This window comes from Poecile atricapillus, chromosome 17 (genome assembly GCF_030490865.1).
Source record: "Poecile atricapillus isolate bPoeAtr1 chromosome 17, bPoeAtr1.hap1, whole genome shotgun sequence".
NCBI classification, from domain to species: Eukaryota; Metazoa; Chordata; class Aves; order Passeriformes; family Paridae; genus Poecile; species Poecile atricapillus.
In genome coordinates, this window is record NC_081265.1 from 6,107,005 (window position 1) to 6,123,045 (window position 16,041).

Here is a 16,041-nt window from a genome sequence, read left to right on the forward strand (position 1 = left end):
AGGGACAGCGGGGGACCGGAGCGCAGCGGGATCGCTGGATGGACCGGGACACCCGGGACACCCGGGACACGGAACACTGGGCGAATAGGAACACACGTGGCACGGGGATACCCGGACACAGCGGGATATTGGGGCGCCAGGACTCCGGGATACCCGGATGTGAGAAACGACGCTGACTTTTGAAATTCCAAAGGTTTATTAAACCATAACAAAATACAAGGACTGAATAAGAAACAAGACGGCGCGGAGAGCACATGACCGTCTGCCACGTGCTCACTCACAAAATGGCTGCTCCGCCTTTTATTGGGGGGGGGGGGTGCACAGGTAACCCTGGCCCCGCCCAGCGCCTGTCAATCAACTCTTCTTGGCCTCCCATTGGTGGAGACTGCTTTAGTGCACCTTGATTGGAGCTCAGCTGTTGCCGCGCCTGCGCGTAACGAGCCCGCCCTCAGGCCATGCAGCGTCAACAATCCAAGCGTGAGGGGAGAGGAGACTGTGGAGAACAAATCACAATAACGTAACTGTAATAAATGGAATTGACTCGTGCTAACTAAATTGTAATTGTTGTTAAAGTTATTATTAGAAGCAATTAAAAGAATCAGTGTTACAAGGCAGATGCACCCCTTTACAGATGTTACATATTAAAATTGAGGTACAGGATGTAGTTTGGAAGTGATGTCCCAAGACGAAAATGGCCTTGAGAGGGACAAAATTAGATCGACTTTTTATCTATAACACGGACACCAGGGACATGGGACACTAGGCTTCAGGACACGCAGAACACCGGGATACAGGGGCCCACCCTGCAGTAAAACCTGCCCCAGCACTCCTCTGCCAGCACACTGCTCTTGAGATTTATTATCCATTGTGGCCACTTACAGCCCTCACATCCCGGCCACCAGCTCGTTCTTCTGCCAGGGTCCCCCTCGGTGGGCGCCGGGCAGCGCCCAGCACCCGCTGCAGCTGCCAGAGCAGGTCAGGCAGCAGCGAGTCCAGCACGGCCAGCCCAGCCCAGGTGCACCGCAGCCCCCTGAGAAAGAGGTGGTGCTGAGCCCCGGTGCCCCGGGGAGACCCCCGGCCCAGCCCACGGCTCCCTGGGGCTCACCTGCTGTCCAGGACAAGCCAGCCCTCCTGCTGAAGTGCCTGAGCCTCCCCTGGCTCCCCAAACACGGCCTGCAGGCTGAGATGGGGGGAGAAGTGCCCCCAGCGCTGTGTGCCCAGTGTGAGAGAAGGATGTTAGTGATGGGGCATCGACATCCCAGTACCCAAAGGGGCTACGAGACAGCTGAAGTGGGGCTTTGTAGACGGGAATGGAGTGACAGGAAAAGAGAGGAATGGATGGAAACAGCAGATTTGGCTTAGATATTGGGAAGAAATTCTCCTGTGAGGGTGGTGAGGCCCTGACAGAGGTTGCCCAGAGAAGCTGTGGATCCCATCCCTGGAAATGTTCAAAGCCAGGTTGGACAGGGCTTGGAGCAACCTGGTCCAGTGGAAGGTGTTCCTGCCCATGGCAGGAGGTGGAATGAGATGGGCTTTAAGGCCACCCAATCCAAACCATTCTAGGATTAACATCAGGTCAGTGTGGGGTGTTGCCACAGGTGGCTCCTCACCTCCTGTGTGATGCCTTCATCCGTGCGCAGTCCCAGGGTGAGCAGTTCCTCCAGCCTGTGGGGACACACAGAGCTGTGGGGCAGCACAGACAGGCAGGGAGCATGGGGAGGGACCCCAGTACTCACTGCTCCAGTAGGCTCAGCACCACCCGACTCCTGGTGCCGTGTCCCCGGCTCTGCACCTCCTGCATCCAGGTGACAGGCTCCAGGGTCTGGACACGGGCTTCCCGGCTACAGCCACCTTCACCCCGCAGCACAAAGCGCCCATGTGCCCCTGCAGCAGCCAGAGAGGGGGACAGTGGAGCTCGTGGAGCTCATGGTGCACATGGCCACACACTCCCCCACACTGGCCTTCTATCACCCCCTTACCTGGCCCCACACCGATGTACTGGTCACCCCGCCAGTATGAGAGGTTGTGGGTGCTGAGGGCGCCCTGTGGGGAGAACCCTGGGGTGAGGGAAGGGGCTGAGCCTGCTGGGGGACCAGCATGACCTGGGGGGCCACAGCATGGGGGGTACCTCACCTTCCGTGCAAAATTTGAGACCTCATAGTGGCGGAATCCAGCGCCCACCAGTGCAGTGCGGGCAGCCTGGTACATGTCAGCCAGCAGATCCTGGGGGGATGCGGGCAGGGCTCCCCTCTGGACCTGTGCTGCCAGCACCGTGCCCCGCTCCAGCGTCAGCTGGTACAGGGAGATGTGGTCGTCACAAAGCCTCAAGGCTGCCTCCAGCCTCTGGGTCCAGGCATCCTGGCTCTGTCCCGGCAGCCCAAACAGGAGGTCGATGGAGGTTCGGCCAGGGAAGAGCTCCCGCGCTGCTTCCACAGCCTTCCGTGCCTCTGCCGCTGTGTGCTCCCGGCCCAGCATCCTCAACTCGGCATCATCCAGCGACTGCAGAGGGAGCGTGGTGACAATGGGGCCATGGGGGGCTGCGGGCACTGCGGTGGGGAGAGCCCCTCTCACCTGGACGCCGATGGAGAGGCGGTTGACCCCAGCTGCCCTGAAGCCGGCAAGGCGCAATGTGCTGGTGGAGCTGGGGTTGGCCTCCAGCGTGACCTCAGCACCAGAAGGAAGGTGGGCAGCCCCTGCCACAGCCTCCAACACTGCTGCAACAGTGCCGGGGCTGGCCAGGCTGGGAGTGCCCCCGCCGAAGAAGACGGAGGTGACGCTGTAGGGCAGAGGGTGGGAAGCTGCAGGTGGGCACAGAAGGGCCCAGTACTCCCCATGAGCCCACCGTGTGCACCCACCTGTGCACCTGGCCGAGGCACAGCAGGGTCCGTGCCTCCCGCACCAGACAGGCGCGCACAGCCGACTCGTCCACCGCCGGCACCACGTACGTGTTGAAGTTGCAGTAGGAGCAGCGCTTGCGGCAGTAGGGCCACTGCGGGCACGGGGCGTGTGGGGACGGCCATGCCCTCAACCCTAGCCACTGCACTTTGAGGGGAAACAGCCCCAGCCCAGTGCAGGGACCCCAGTGCACCCCCACCTGCCCCACAAGGCACACAGGTGTGACCCTTCAGCTCAGGCTAGCCCCATGACACGTACAAGGCAGGGCTCTCCCCAGCGTGTGCAAACCCCGGGGTCCCACATGCACCCACGTGTGTGCGAGTCCCAAGGAGCCACGTTCACCTTCCACCTGTGCCAGCCCCGTGCCCCTCGAGGTGCACAAGCCCCGGGACCCACGCGTGTCCCCACGTGTGCAAGCCCGTGACTCTTCGTGCAGCCCCGCACATACACAAGCCCCGGGCTCCCCCCCGTGTCCCCGCTCACATGCACGTAGAGCGCGGCTGTGGCGGGGGCGGCCGTTTCTGGGAGCGGCTCCGGGGCCGGTTCCAAGGCAGGAGCCGGTGCCGGTGCTCGTCCCGGGCCGCCCCCGCCGGGCAGCGCCGCAGCGAGAGCCGCCAGGTTCCGCGGCCACTTGCACAGCGCCGCCATGGCCCGAGAGCCGCGGCACCGCCCGCAGCGGGCGGGCACCGAGCGGGGCCGGCCCCGGCGTGCGCGGGGCTGGGCGGGGAGCAGCGCCCGCGGGAGGGAGCAGGGACAGCTCCCGGCGGGGCTGGGAGGGAATGCTCGCTGTGAACCACTGGGATGCTGCGGTCAATGTCCTCTCCCGGTGCCGGGAATGCCAGGGCTGGTGTCCTCCCCCGGTGTCCTCCCCAGACGCACGGTCCGAACGAGGTTTCGGATCTCCCCCCGCATCCTTCCCCGGCTGCTTCTCGGGAGCGGGAAGGGTTTCCCAGTGTTTCGGCGGAGGAAGGTGGCATTTCCCCACTCAGGGCTGTGCAAACCCGCAGCTGGTGAAGTAGTCTCTATTAATAGTCACGAGAAGCTCTGAAATGCCCATGACAAAGGCTGTGACTGCAGATTCCTGTTCCCAGGCCAGAAACGCAGAGTTCGGCATAACTCATCACTGATGTAACCTTCCCACTCCGGGGAGTTTCCGAGCAGGCAGCGAGGATTCTAAGAGCGGGACTCAGGCACGGGCAGGGCAGAAGCCATGGAGCGAGCCTGGAGCACTGCACACACTGAGACCGCAATGCCAGCCACAGGGGCCAGCTTTTCCTCTCCCGTGAGTATTTACAGCCGGCGATTCATCATCCCAGGGGTTGGGAAGCGGCAGGAGGCACCACGGGAGGTGTCCTGGCTGGTGAGGGCTAGATATGCTCTGGGAAAGGCATGGGATGGTAGGGAAAGCTTCCCTGGGACCAGGGTCTGCCAGGGCTCAGACCCATGGGTGGTGCTGCCCCACTCCCAGGAGAGGAGCAGGAGGGGGGTGGCAGGGACTGTTCCCCCTGTGCTGGCTGTGACCAGGACTCACTGGTTTTCTCAGCTGTGTGTCTGTTCTCACCAGCCAAGCCTGGTGTCATTCATTTCTTATCCACTGCCCCCCATCTACAGTGAGTACATGGGGCACCTGTGGCAGAGCAGGGGTTGTGCCAAGGGTGGAGGTACTGATCAGAGAGGGGAGGAGAAGCTCCACTCACTGCAGGCCTGTCCTGCACCTGGGTTAGTGCTGTGGGAAGCAAAAGAGGGTAAACAGTCCTTCCCTAGACATCAGGCACAGAGGGTCTCTGTGTCCCCAAGGTCCCTGGCTACATTTGCTGTCATGCAGGTAACACTTCTTCCCTCGGGAAGGAAGGGAGGGAACCAGGGGAGGGAGGAGACCTGAGTGAAATGTGGAAGGATCAGTCCTGAAACCAGCCCCACAAGCAGTGTGGGAACAGGATAGGAACTTGTTGGAAAGACACTGCAGAAGGAGTCTGACACAAACCATCCACATTTTTTTTCTTTCAGAGTGCAGATGTGGACAGGGGACTTGCCCCCACCGTCTGCTTCCATGGATAGAGCCTGGAGTCCAGCTGCAAGATGAAGGATTGAGACCTCACTGATGCTTCTCCTCTCTCCCTGTCACACCATTGCCCTCCACTCACTGCAAAAAGCCACAGCATGGAGGGGGCCCAGCCTTTGCTCTGAAAGGAAGCAGGAGGGAGACAGTGGGAGGTCAGCAAGAGTTGGCAGCAACATGATCTGCTTTCCAGCTGTGCTGAGATGCTTCTGCTGGCAAACAGGAGCTCTGCTGTCCCTCTTCTCACAGGAGTGTGTCATGGTTGGGATGTACCAAATAACTCCTGTAAAATGCTGGTACGCTGTGCTTCACTCTGCCAATGGGACAGGAATTTTGGTATTTCTGCAACAATCTTACTGTCTGTCTTGTCCAAAACAACAAAATAAACAAAGCCATGTCAGTCTTGGAGAATGTTTTTTTTTGGGAAACACCTGGGGGAGGTATGGGAACAGAGTGAGCTTTTCCAGCCAGTTTTAGGGAGCCCCAATGCAAAGTCTCATTCTCTGAACTCGCTGCCCCTCACTTCAAGTTCAGTAACTCTTAAATGACCCAGCAGTCTCACAACATCCAAGGAGAAAAGGCATCTCCTACCCTGGGAAGCCAGGCCAGGGCATTTGGACTTAAGAGTGTCAGTAAAATACCCACCAGCATCTGTTCAACTCCTGTGAAATGGCTGCAGCCAAACTGCTCAGAGACACAGAAAATATTTAAACCTTCATAAGATCTTTCAGCAACTGGAGAGAATTCCAGAAATAAGCATCCCTTCCTCACATCACCTCACACCAGTATTTCTGTTGGCAAAGAAACAAGCCAAAATGGGAAAAAAGGCGCTTTGTTTTATTGACTAAAAGTGCCATCAGCCTGATGTCAGGGAGGAAAGTCTCCACTGCTTAGCCCAAGGCACAGGGGAAAAGCAGACTCAGAGCTGAATGAAATGGGGCTGATTTATCCTGGATTTTGCTCTGCCTTCCGAATCTCAGAGCTGCAGGTGCTTCTCCATCTGCTCTCTCAACATGTATTTCTGAATCTGGAATAGAGGGCAGAGAGGAGGGGGAGAGACTCCGAGAGGAGCTGGGACAGAATTCCAGGGTTCCTGTGCTGCCCCAGCCCCCTCTTACCTTGCCTGAGACAGTGAGTGGGTACTGCCTCAGAAACACAACATAATGCGGGATCTTGAAATGCGAGATCTGGAAAGAGAAAAACTAGGGCTACACAACCTGAAAGGAACAGCCTGGCACTACCAGGGCTGGGTCCCCCAGCACTGTAAATCCATGGGCTTTCATCCACCAGTCCCCAGCAGCCACTAGGTGTAGTGGTCTGGAAGGAAACTGAGGACTGAGAACCCACCTTCCCTTTGCAGAAAGCTTTAATCTCTTCCTCGGTGCAGTCCTGCCCAGCCCGCAGTCGGATGCAGGCACAGATCTCTTCTCCCATCCTCGAATCCTTCACACCAACCACCTGGTTGGGACAGATGGACAATGTGACCCTTGGGGATGTCCCTGGCCTCCCACAGGATCTGTGTGCGGGCCCATGGCATGTTCCTTGACCCCATACCACAGGGTGCTGGAGCATTGTGGATGCAACATGGACCTGTCATCCCTCTGCTTCCGAAAAATGGGGCAAGACAACACAAACAACAAGGAGACTTGGTAGACTGACATGAGTGCTTTGGGATCTCCAGATGGAATGGCAGGGAAGGGATGAGGTTGAATTAAAGGATTCTTTAAAACCCTTATAATCACAGATCTTAGTGGGCCACTGCCTGTGACAGCAGGAAATGGGTTTCCAAAGCCTGAGCGCTGTCCAAAGCTTGCTCCCACTATTCCACAAGAATCCTACTGTCATTCCCTGCCTTGAACCAGTATCTCAAACTGGTAGAGACACGTTGATCCTTTTGAGTCCAGAGCAATGACATAAAGCCTTAGGAACCACATAAAAAGGGCTGGTGTGCAACCCATCTGCACTGGGACTGTTCCAAGGAGAGATGCTTGCCTGGCACAGGCAGAACTCTGACTAAATAACCAGTTTATTTATGGGGGAATCTTGTCTGGCACAAAACCTGGAAGAGAACAATCCCAGCAGACGGGGAGCAGCTGCTTAGTCCTGGAAATCTTTGCGGTCTTGCGAAGGAGTGAAAGTTTCACTCCTCATCTCCTGGGACTTGTTGAAAGAGTCTTCCTGGATGTCAGAGTTGAGCAATTATCAGTAAAAACTGTCCTTCCAGGCTGCTTTCTGAGTAAGAATTTCAGAGGGAGCTGTGAAAGTGGACAGGCAGTTTGCAGATGTGCAGCTGGAACACAAGGGGATTGCCACAGTCCATATGCCTCATGCTAGGAGCTCTGCCTGCCCCTTCCATCCCATGCTTCTCCCTCCTCCTTGCTAACCAGTATTAAATGGAATTTGATGCTGAAAACAAGGAAAGACAACCAGGTTCCAAACAGCAGTCCCAGAAACTTTATGTACAGGATTCCCAAAGATAGTTGCTCACCCACCCTACCTCCTCCCACTCACCTGGACCTCCTCAACCTTGGGATGGGTGTGGAGGAACTGCTCAAGTTCTGCTGGATAGATGTTCTCTCCTCCCCGAATAATCATGTCCTTGCAACGTCCTATAATTTTGCAGTAGCCATGCTCATCCAGGCTCCCAATGTCCCTGCAATGACAACAGCCAGCTGGGTGGAAGGATGGCTGATGTTCCCACCCATGCAGGGTGGTATCAGAGGATAATGGCTGAGATGCCACCTGAACACATGGAAGAGATCAAAGAGCTCCTGTTACAGAAGCTGGCAGTATCCACACGAGCACCAGGGTTTAGGGGGGAGGAAATGCCTGCCCCTGCCCTGTACTTCCACAATCCCACCATGCACAAGTGGCCAGTGACAATCCCCCTCTCCAGGGACACTCAGCACCAAGGGCTCTGTGCTAAAAGCACTTCTGAAGTGTCACAGACAGATCAGAGGGATAAGCTGGGACAGTTTTCTCTGCTTTGGAAATCCCAGCCAAGCACTCCTATATTTACCCATGCATCCCCATCCAGTGTCACCCTGTGGGACCATCTGGGAGAAGTGGGGCTGTTCTCAGACTCACCCTGTCTTGTACCACCCCTCAGCAGTGATCACTTCACTTGTCTTGGCAGGGTCATTCCAGTAGCCCAGCATGACACAGTAGCCACGGATCTGAAGCTCCCCAGGAGTGTTCAGAGGCACAGACTGCCCTGTTTCTGGATCCTCAATTTTTGCCTGTAAGGGAAGAAGGGATTAGTTAGACACCAGCACCAGACAAGAAGGATGGAGTGAGGTCTGCTGCTGGCAGAGCACCTGGAGCACGTGGGAAAAGTCATGGTCACCTCTGTGTGGGGAAGGATGTATCCCACTGTCTCAGTTTTTCGGTCGATGCTGTCATTGGGGAACCCCATGAAGGTGACAGGGCTGTTTTCTGTGGTCCCATAGGCAACCTGCAAACACAGGACAGGAAATGTGTCTCAAGAGGAAAGGGGACTGCACTGCTTCAGGTACAGGAAAGACAAAGCTGATCATGACTGCAGGGGACAGTGGTGTGTGAGGAGGATGCTCCCCCAGGTCACTCAGGTCACAGGAAGCCCAGATCTGCTGGCTGTGGATGGGGCCCTCCAGACACTTCTTGCCAGAGAGTCTTGGAGAAACAGGAGCTAAAGCATCACTGCTCCTGCCTGCCATGGCCTTCTTCACATCCCTCACCGTGCTCCTGACCCCATCACAACAACACCTGTGGTGTCATGCACTTTTGACACACTAACTGCTATTCTTGGAGGACTCCAGGGTTTGCCATCCTCTGCTTCTCCTTGCTTCTCCAAGTCCTGTCTTGTTGACTCCACAACATCTCCGCCACTGACTTTGCCTCGGTGCCCTTGCAGCCAAGGTGCTGAGTTCACCTTGCATCTCTAACAACTCAGGGAACACAGGACATCACTTTGGAAAAATCCTGGAGTCAGCAGCAGACTTCTGTGGGAGACCGTGTGTCCTGCAGCATGGCTGCTTGCTGCAGATCCTTTTGTGCAGACATCAGCCCCTGTAACCTTTGTAATGGCATCACGAGGCTGCTCAACACTTGGCACAGCTGCCCTTACAGACCCAAAGCCTCACAGCAGGACAAAAGCTTCTTGCCGCTAAACCTCCCTCCCAGCTAATCCTGATAGCAGGCTCTGAGCCACCTCAGCTGAAGGTCACGTCTCCTCAGAGGAAAATTCCAGTGCTCTATGCCCAGTGCAGTGGCCAGGCTGAGGTGGCAGGAGCTGCACAGGAGGTGCCCTGCACCAACAGCACAATCACTGGGATTGCTGCTTCATCTCCAGCTCTTGGGAGCTCTGTTTCAGCAGTGGGAGCTGCTGGAGCACTGCTCTGCTGTGTCTGACCCACTCAAGGTAATGTCACCCCAGTAATGTCACCTGTAGCTGCTTTGCTGGGAGAGCATGGCTGTGAAACAGCTGATGTGAGAAGTATTTCCTCCTTTCTCCTCCAGTTCTCCAGACTGACACATGAGCAACTCTGACCCACCAAATTGCCCTGGCACCCAGATCTGGTCAGTTCCTTCAAAGTGTCCAAGTGTGCCTACATGGTCATGGGTTGGGCATGGTGCTCACCCAGCTCCAGGTAGTGTGCCCCAAATCAATGTGGGGCTTTGCAAAGGACTGTGATGAAGCATGCATGTGAAGAAGGATGAAAATATCCTGAATGAGCTGAACACAGCACTGCTTTAGTGTACAACAGTGTGTAATAACTCTAGAGCACTTGACACTTTCCACTGCTTGGAGCTGCTGGAGGATCTCATGTTGGGCACAGTCTGTCACAACGGCTGATGCTCTTGTTGACTGCCCCAGGGTCAGTGTGAATCAAAGCTGGAGCCTGCTTCCATCCAGGAATCTGGAGGAGAACATCTCCAGGATGCTGCAGGGTCCATCTGGTACAAACTGCTCTGCCTGGAGCCTGGCAGCCCCCAAGGAGAACTGTGAATAGGCTTCTGCTCCCAGACACAAGGACAACTTCCCAGCCAGGTGCAAACCCACAGCATCTCATTCTCAGACTGGATTTCTCTCCCACCCACTAATACAAGTCCTGTGGCTGGATCAGTGACTGACTAGTCCCAAATCCAAGACTTTAAATACCTATTAAAAATCCCAGTGCCTTTGTTTTCTTTGTTTTACTTTGCTGGATGAATTGCAGTGTTGGTCCCAGGATCCCAGCCAAGCCCTGAGTCACTCCGTGCTCCCTCTTCAGGTCACTCCAGCAGTTTAATTGGATGCAGGAGCAGGCACTGGCAGGATGATGCTGTGAGTGCCGTGTCTCAGCAGGCTCCTCCAGATGCCTGGCACTGTGCCCTGTACCCCAAACACCAGCTATTGGTGGTTTTTTTGTTTTGTTTATTGTCTTGGCCTGTGGCTTGTCCCCATAAACACCCTCACTCTCAGGAATGGGCTTCCCAACTGGTCCAGCTGGCAACACAGGTCTGAAACTCCAGCCCCTCATCTGCTTCCCAATCATTGCCTTCCCCTGCCTGTACCAGCACATCATTCTGCAGCTGGATAGCAGGATGTTGGTCCAGATCTTTCCAAGATGTTATCTCCCTCTTAGAATGGCATTTTCCAGCTGTATTCCTGGGATGGAAGCAGGGAATTGAGCAAACCCTTGTGCCAGCACTACTGTCCTTCCCAACCCTTATCTGACATGTGGACCATCCAACATCTCCATTGCCAGCAGCAGACAACACTTCCACGAAATCCCACAGACCAATTTAAATTTGGAGGTACCCATGAAGATTCCTAGCCTTCATGACCCAAAGGGACACTTAACATCATTCAGCCTTGTCATCTGGTGTAACTCAGTCCAGAAAACCTCACCCAATAATTTCAGCATCAGCTCCATAATTTCCACTGGAGCTGTATCTGGTGTCAAAGCAGAGCTTTCCAGAGGCAAAGATTCCAGCTTGGACCCTTGGCTTCAAGAGGAGCTAGAATATAAAATATAATTGACTGCAAAGCCTTTTTTTACTGTAGGACCACAAGTGACACCCCAACACCCAGATCAGTCCTGCCCTCAGTGATGACAAGGAAAGCAAGCTCCAAAACAAACTGCTGCCTAACTTGCTCCTACCAACAACACATTCATTCTTTGTGAATCCCAAGCCTCTGTATAAACCAGGAATAAAAAGAACACCTTAGCAGAACTGTGTTTTTTAAAGCACATTTCCCAAACATTTCCTGCTAGTGCTGTTTAAATACTGGTCACTGTGGAACAGGCAAAACAGTCTGAAGAGGGAAGTGTCTAAAAATTAAAAATAAAGTAAAAACAATCAGACTCCAGTCTCTTTAGTAAACATTTGGGAGGCAGGCTGATCTGGTGGGGACAGTGGGGACTCTGAAGACCCTGGGTTTTTCCCATCTGTGCTGCTTATTTACTGCATAACTTGGAACAGGCCACATCAGCCCTCTGCTTCTTGGTTTTCCCCTGCATTCAACAGCAATAAAAACACCCAGTGCCTTCCACATTCAACTGCTGCTGAGAGGCTGTAATGAAAAGGCTGGAGCTTGTACCACCAGTACTGCAAGTGGGTTATAGTGGGTGGGATTGAAGCAGAAGGTCAGGGCTGCAGGAGGGCATGAGTTCCTTGGAGGACACCCTGCCCTGGGCCTGAGCAGTGCTCAGGGAGGATCTTCATAGTCCTCGTCAGCACCCTCTGGCTGTGCCACACTGGAGGATGATGATGGCAGGGCTTGAACTGCCTAATTAAAGCCTACAGAACTGAGCTTTGCTGGAGACAATACTGGCCTCAGAAAAAAAGCAGCAAATTGACCGTGAAATAATAGGGATTTTCAGACATCAAAGAGGGCATAATGAACAACAGAAAGCAGACTGGCAACCCAAGAGATGTGCTCTGAACATCTAAGAGGCCCTTTGAACCCCTCTCAGTGTAACATGCTGCATGGATCTAATTATCCCTAAATCCATGCTGAATGCATCTATCTTGGATAGCTCCACCAGAGTCAACCCCAACCCTTCCCATCACAGCCAGCTCCAAATCACTCTTAACTGAGCAACAACCTTCCCTCCCTCAGCTGCTCACTGCCAACATCACCCTAAACTTTTCTGTCCCCTGAGGACATGCATCTCCTTGCTTTGGATATATCCCACTATCCCAAAATGTATTGGAATATTCCTGAACCTTCAGGTCAGCTTTGCTGCTGCAAAAAAACAACTTCTGATCATATCCAGCCTATGTGACACTGAGATCTCATTTCCTTCCCCAGCAACAGTACCATCTTTGTGTCAAAAACATCAGGACACAAACAGGTCTTGCAGGACAAATCTCCAAGGGTGGCCACCCTGTTGACATCTCTCCCCACCAAGAGAGCTGCCAAACAGTCCCAGTTTGGATGGGGCTTAAAACAGATCCCAAAAATATTAGGTGCCCAAAGCACCCTCTTTGTGCTGTGGCACGCAATGTCTTTGCCTCAGGAGGAGACCAAAAGGACAACCCAGTGTGCCCAAGCACTTGGGATTAATCTCCTGTTATTGCTCAGTGAGGACAAGCTGCTCCTCGTGGTCTGGAGTTAAATCTGCCTCTCTTTTCTCCAGGCCAAGCAGAAGCCTTGAGGCTTGGAAGTGTTTCCCCCCTCCTGCCAGCAGTGCAGAAGCGTTGCCCTGTGGCAACCAACAAAGACATGGGCAGTTACTGGTTCATCCACAGTGTGATAAAAGGTCTTTCCTGGGCAATTAACTCCATCCTCCCTAGTGCTGATGCCAATGCATTTGGGAAAAGTGAAATTAAAAGGAAAAAAATGAGAGGAAATGTACAAAGTGTTGTGTGAAGGTAGAAAAAGACTGGTTTGGGGATATCAGGATGCTCAAAGCTATTGGAGAAGGAAACAGCAAAAATCTAGGGGCAAAGGTAACATCCCTATGGATTTGGAGAGCTCAGCTCCCACCAAACACACGACTGGAAGTCCAGAATCTTGTTGCTTCCATGAGGCATTTTAAATGTTCTCACAGACAATTTCCACAGCTACAGGAACTCATCAGGTCCTCCCAAAAACAAGATGGGGTGGGATGGAGAGGCCAAGGACAAGCAGAGATGTGGTCACTGCATGGAGCCCATTTTCTGTTTTGAGAACAGAGGGGATTAATGGCTGGGGAGCATTTGGGAAAGTCAGAAGTCTTGCATGGATCAGTGGTGCTCCACAAGGAAAGAAGGCTCTGCAAACCCGGTGAAGAGCCCTGGCCAGAGCAGTGGGATGCTAAGGAACATCTGGTGCCTTGCAGGGCTAGGAGAGGCTGTAAGGGCTGGGTGAGCTTCACAGGAGAGGCCAAGAAGCTCATCCAGCAGCTGCTGGAATTGGCAGAAGGGAAGGGTGGGTGGACATCAATGGGGAGCCAAACTGGCAACAGATCAGTGGGTGGAGGCCATGCTACAGTGGAAGAAAACCATCAGAAGGAAGGAGGTGAGCCCACCATCACCTCCTCCAGCCCAACAAACAGCCTCTAGACTGCACTGATGGTGACCCTTCAAGAATTTAAAATAAAAAAGGCAATTCAGGTCTAAACTCAGAGCTCTGGATGCTACTGCTGGGATAGGGACTGCCTGGAAGAGAGGGCAACCCAGGAAAGCCTCTGTGACTCCCCTTTGCCCACCCACCACTGCTCCTTGAGTGCACTGCCTGGAGTGTACTCTTCCCTTGGGACAAATCCATGGGACACTGCAGAACTTGCAGCTTTTCCCACCCTGCTCCCAACCCAGCACCTAGTGCCAGGGGCTCAGCTCCACAAGAGCTGGGGCACTCCAGGACAGCCCCAGAAGCTCCCTGAGCCCTCACCTTCAGCCAAAATGAGGAGAGCTGCACCCCAAGGTCAGCTACAGTGGTGCCACTCCAAGAAGGTGATTGTTAAGTCTGCACTGTCACAGATCTGGAGACCCTAAAAGATACAGAATCAAGTTTAAAAGAGTAATGGACTATTTTAACTATGGAGCTGTCTTGATATGCCAGAACTGTTCATACTTATAAAAATAAATATTAAAAACATGGTAAAGACCATCTCCAATATTGTACCAAACCAGTTCAGACCTGCAGCATCAAAAACACCCTAAATCTATATTTGTACTGCTTCAAAAATTGCATTGATTTACTTAGCTGACAACGCCTCTGAGAAGGAGAGAAGTCCAGCATCTGCAAATCACCAGGAATGTTTGCAGAACTGTTAATCAATTAAGGAAGAGAAGGTGGTGGGCTAATCCTGCCTCTTCTGCAATGTCCTTGCAGTGCTGGTCCCAGGATGGGATGTGTGAGGTAGGAGTTGGCCAGGACCCAGCTCCCTGTGACTGCAGCACAGGGACACCCACACTGCTCCACTGTCACCTGCAGACTGCAATCCACCCCCGAGTAGGATCCAGGCAGGCTTTTGAGGATGGCTGGACATTTGCTGGCCAGTTGAGGGCTGCAAAACCTGGTGTGGGAAGAGCAGAGCTGTCTAGCGAGCAGCTCAAAACAGCAGGAGCCAGGGGAGAAGTGCCAGCTGTGGCAGATGCCAAACAGCTCCCATCACAGGAATGTGCTTGCCAAGGCATGGAAACCAAAAAATACTAAAGGAAAGAATTCTTTTTATTCACCATTTGTGTCTAGAGAAATGGAGCTGAGGATCAGACACCTTTTCCCTCTTGCCACTCCACTGTAGCACCAATAATAACCTGGCATCCACCTAAACTCTACTTCAGGTTCAGGACTGGGGGGAGTCCTGGAGCAGGGACAGCTTCCCACCTCACACCAGCATTGTGGCAGCTACATCCCAGCATTTTCACAAGGAAGCAACAGGTCTCACTGGTGCCCACAGCCACAGCACACACATTCCTGCAGGGAGAGAGTGTCCCTGTACCCCAGATCTGCAGTCTCAGCCAGAAAAGAGATAAAGGATAGAAGAAATGGGAATTTTATCCTGAGAGGAAGAAAGAAAATGAGGTTTGAGCAATTTAACCGTTGAAAAGGGTCTTGTTCCAGAAATACACATGGGTAGAATGTATTTATCAATGGGGTTTGCAAGACCCACACCAATTTTTTGCTTCACCCTAATCCACACTGGCTGGAATTTCTGCAGAAGCAATAAGCTGCTAGATGATTTTTTTTTTTTTGCAAGGGGATGGGAAATTCAAGTACCAGACTCTCAGGGAAGGAGCACAGATTTAGTGCCCAGCAGAAACAGGCAGGGTTTTAAATATCACCCACCAGTTGCTCCTGCACAGAGTAACATAACTGCAGGAATTGTTCATCAAATGATTACAGTAAAAACTGAAGTGATTGAACCTGCTCAGAGAGAAAAATAAAATCAATTAGTAAATAGAAGATGATGCTTTAAAGGTGATTTTTTTTCTTTTCCAATCATTCACCCAGCTCCCTGGCTGAGCTTTATGAGCAGTGCACACTCAGGGGCACACTCAGAATCATGGAACAGCACCCTGAAGAAGCAAAGAAGGAAAACACAGAAGGTTCTATCTCCTGTTTCTCTGTCTCAAAGGTCATGACCAAGGCACTCAAAGAGCTTTTCTAGAGAGAAAAGCATGTGCATGACCATTGTGGTGCCTACTGAAACAGGCATAAGCCAAAATACCATTGTTTTTGTCAAAGAGTTTTAAATCCTGCAGTAACCAGGAGGAGCCTGGAGCTCTCAAGGTCACAGCATCTCTCCAGAGTGAGAAGCTCTTGGTGCTGAGGTGAGCTGCTCCATGTCAGGGCATCACACCTCAGGGCTGACAAACACAGAAATCCTGACATGGCCTCGTTTGCACCAGGATCCTACATGACATCACTGTTCAGCCACAGGCTCACCAGAACCCCAGAAGCCTATTTTCTGCCCTAAATTTGTCCTGCAGTGCAAACACTGCTCAGACTGACAGCTGCTGACCAGAGCAGGGCTGCCAGGCCGTTTGCATAACACGGTCCAGAGCACACTCGGTGGCGCCAGCTGATTCCTCACTGCAACAATGGAAAAATCCAGAAATCTTGGTGAATAAGCCAGTCTGTGTCCTAAGTCAGCCCTTGGATTTCCTCCCTTTCTTGAGCCTGTCTTGAC

The 16,041-nt window shown here is 53.3% G+C and overlaps 2 protein-coding genes across 3 annotated transcripts in view; both read right to left on the minus strand.

Annotated features, from left to right (window-relative positions):
* Positions 1-308: 308 nt before the first annotated feature.
* Positions 309-3,663, minus strand: RSAD1 (radical S-adenosyl methionine domain containing 1). The gene is made up of 10 exons (XM_058852368.1): positions 3,379-3,663; positions 2,856-2,989; positions 2,572-2,776; positions 2,134-2,499; positions 1,980-2,043; positions 1,737-1,884; positions 1,611-1,665; positions 1,106-1,209; positions 880-1,030; positions 309-493 (listed from the first exon to the last, which is right to left on the minus strand). The coding sequence occupies exons 1-10, from the start codon at positions 3,541-3,543 to the stop codon at positions 464-466; spliced, it is 1,422 nt and encodes a 473-aa protein (XP_058708351.1). The 5' UTR covers positions 3,544-3,663; the 3' UTR covers positions 309-463.
* A 2,107-nt stretch (positions 3,664-5,770) lies between these two features.
* The window catches only part of ACSF2 (acyl-CoA synthetase family member 2), a 36,020-nt gene continuing 25,749 nt past the window's right edge, over positions 5,771-16,041 (minus strand). Inside the window, exons 11-16 of one of the 2 annotated variants that reach the window (XM_058852362.1) lie at positions 8,301-8,408; positions 8,042-8,193; positions 7,466-7,607; positions 6,302-6,412; positions 6,073-6,141; positions 5,771-5,981 (exon numbers count right to left, since the gene is read on the minus strand). In XM_058852362.1, coding sequence (XP_058708345.1) covers positions 5,931-5,981; positions 6,073-6,141; positions 6,302-6,412; positions 7,466-7,607; positions 8,042-8,193; positions 8,301-8,408 — 633 coding nt within the window. In that variant the 3' untranslated portion in view covers positions 5,771-5,930. Of the gene's footprint in view, positions 5,982-6,072; positions 6,413-7,465; positions 7,608-8,041; positions 8,194-8,300; positions 8,409-16,041 lie in introns of both variants that reach the window. The other variant, XM_058852361.1, reaches the window with a different exon arrangement.

Bases quoted from the DNA above. Each gene is read 5' to 3' on its own strand.
- RSAD1 (XM_058852368.1), bottom strand. From the start codon at position 3,543: ATGGCGGCGCTGTGCAAGTGGCCGCGGAACCTGGCGGCTCTCGCTGCG. The intron at 2,044-2,133 runs GTGAGGTACCCC...TTCTCCCCACAG, and splicing joins TCTCAAATTTTGCACGGAAG to GGCGCCCTCAGCACCCACAA. The intron at 1,210-1,610 runs GTGAGGAGCCAC...CTGGGCACACAG, and splicing joins ATGAAGGCATCACACAGGAG to CGCTGGGGGCACTTCTCCCC.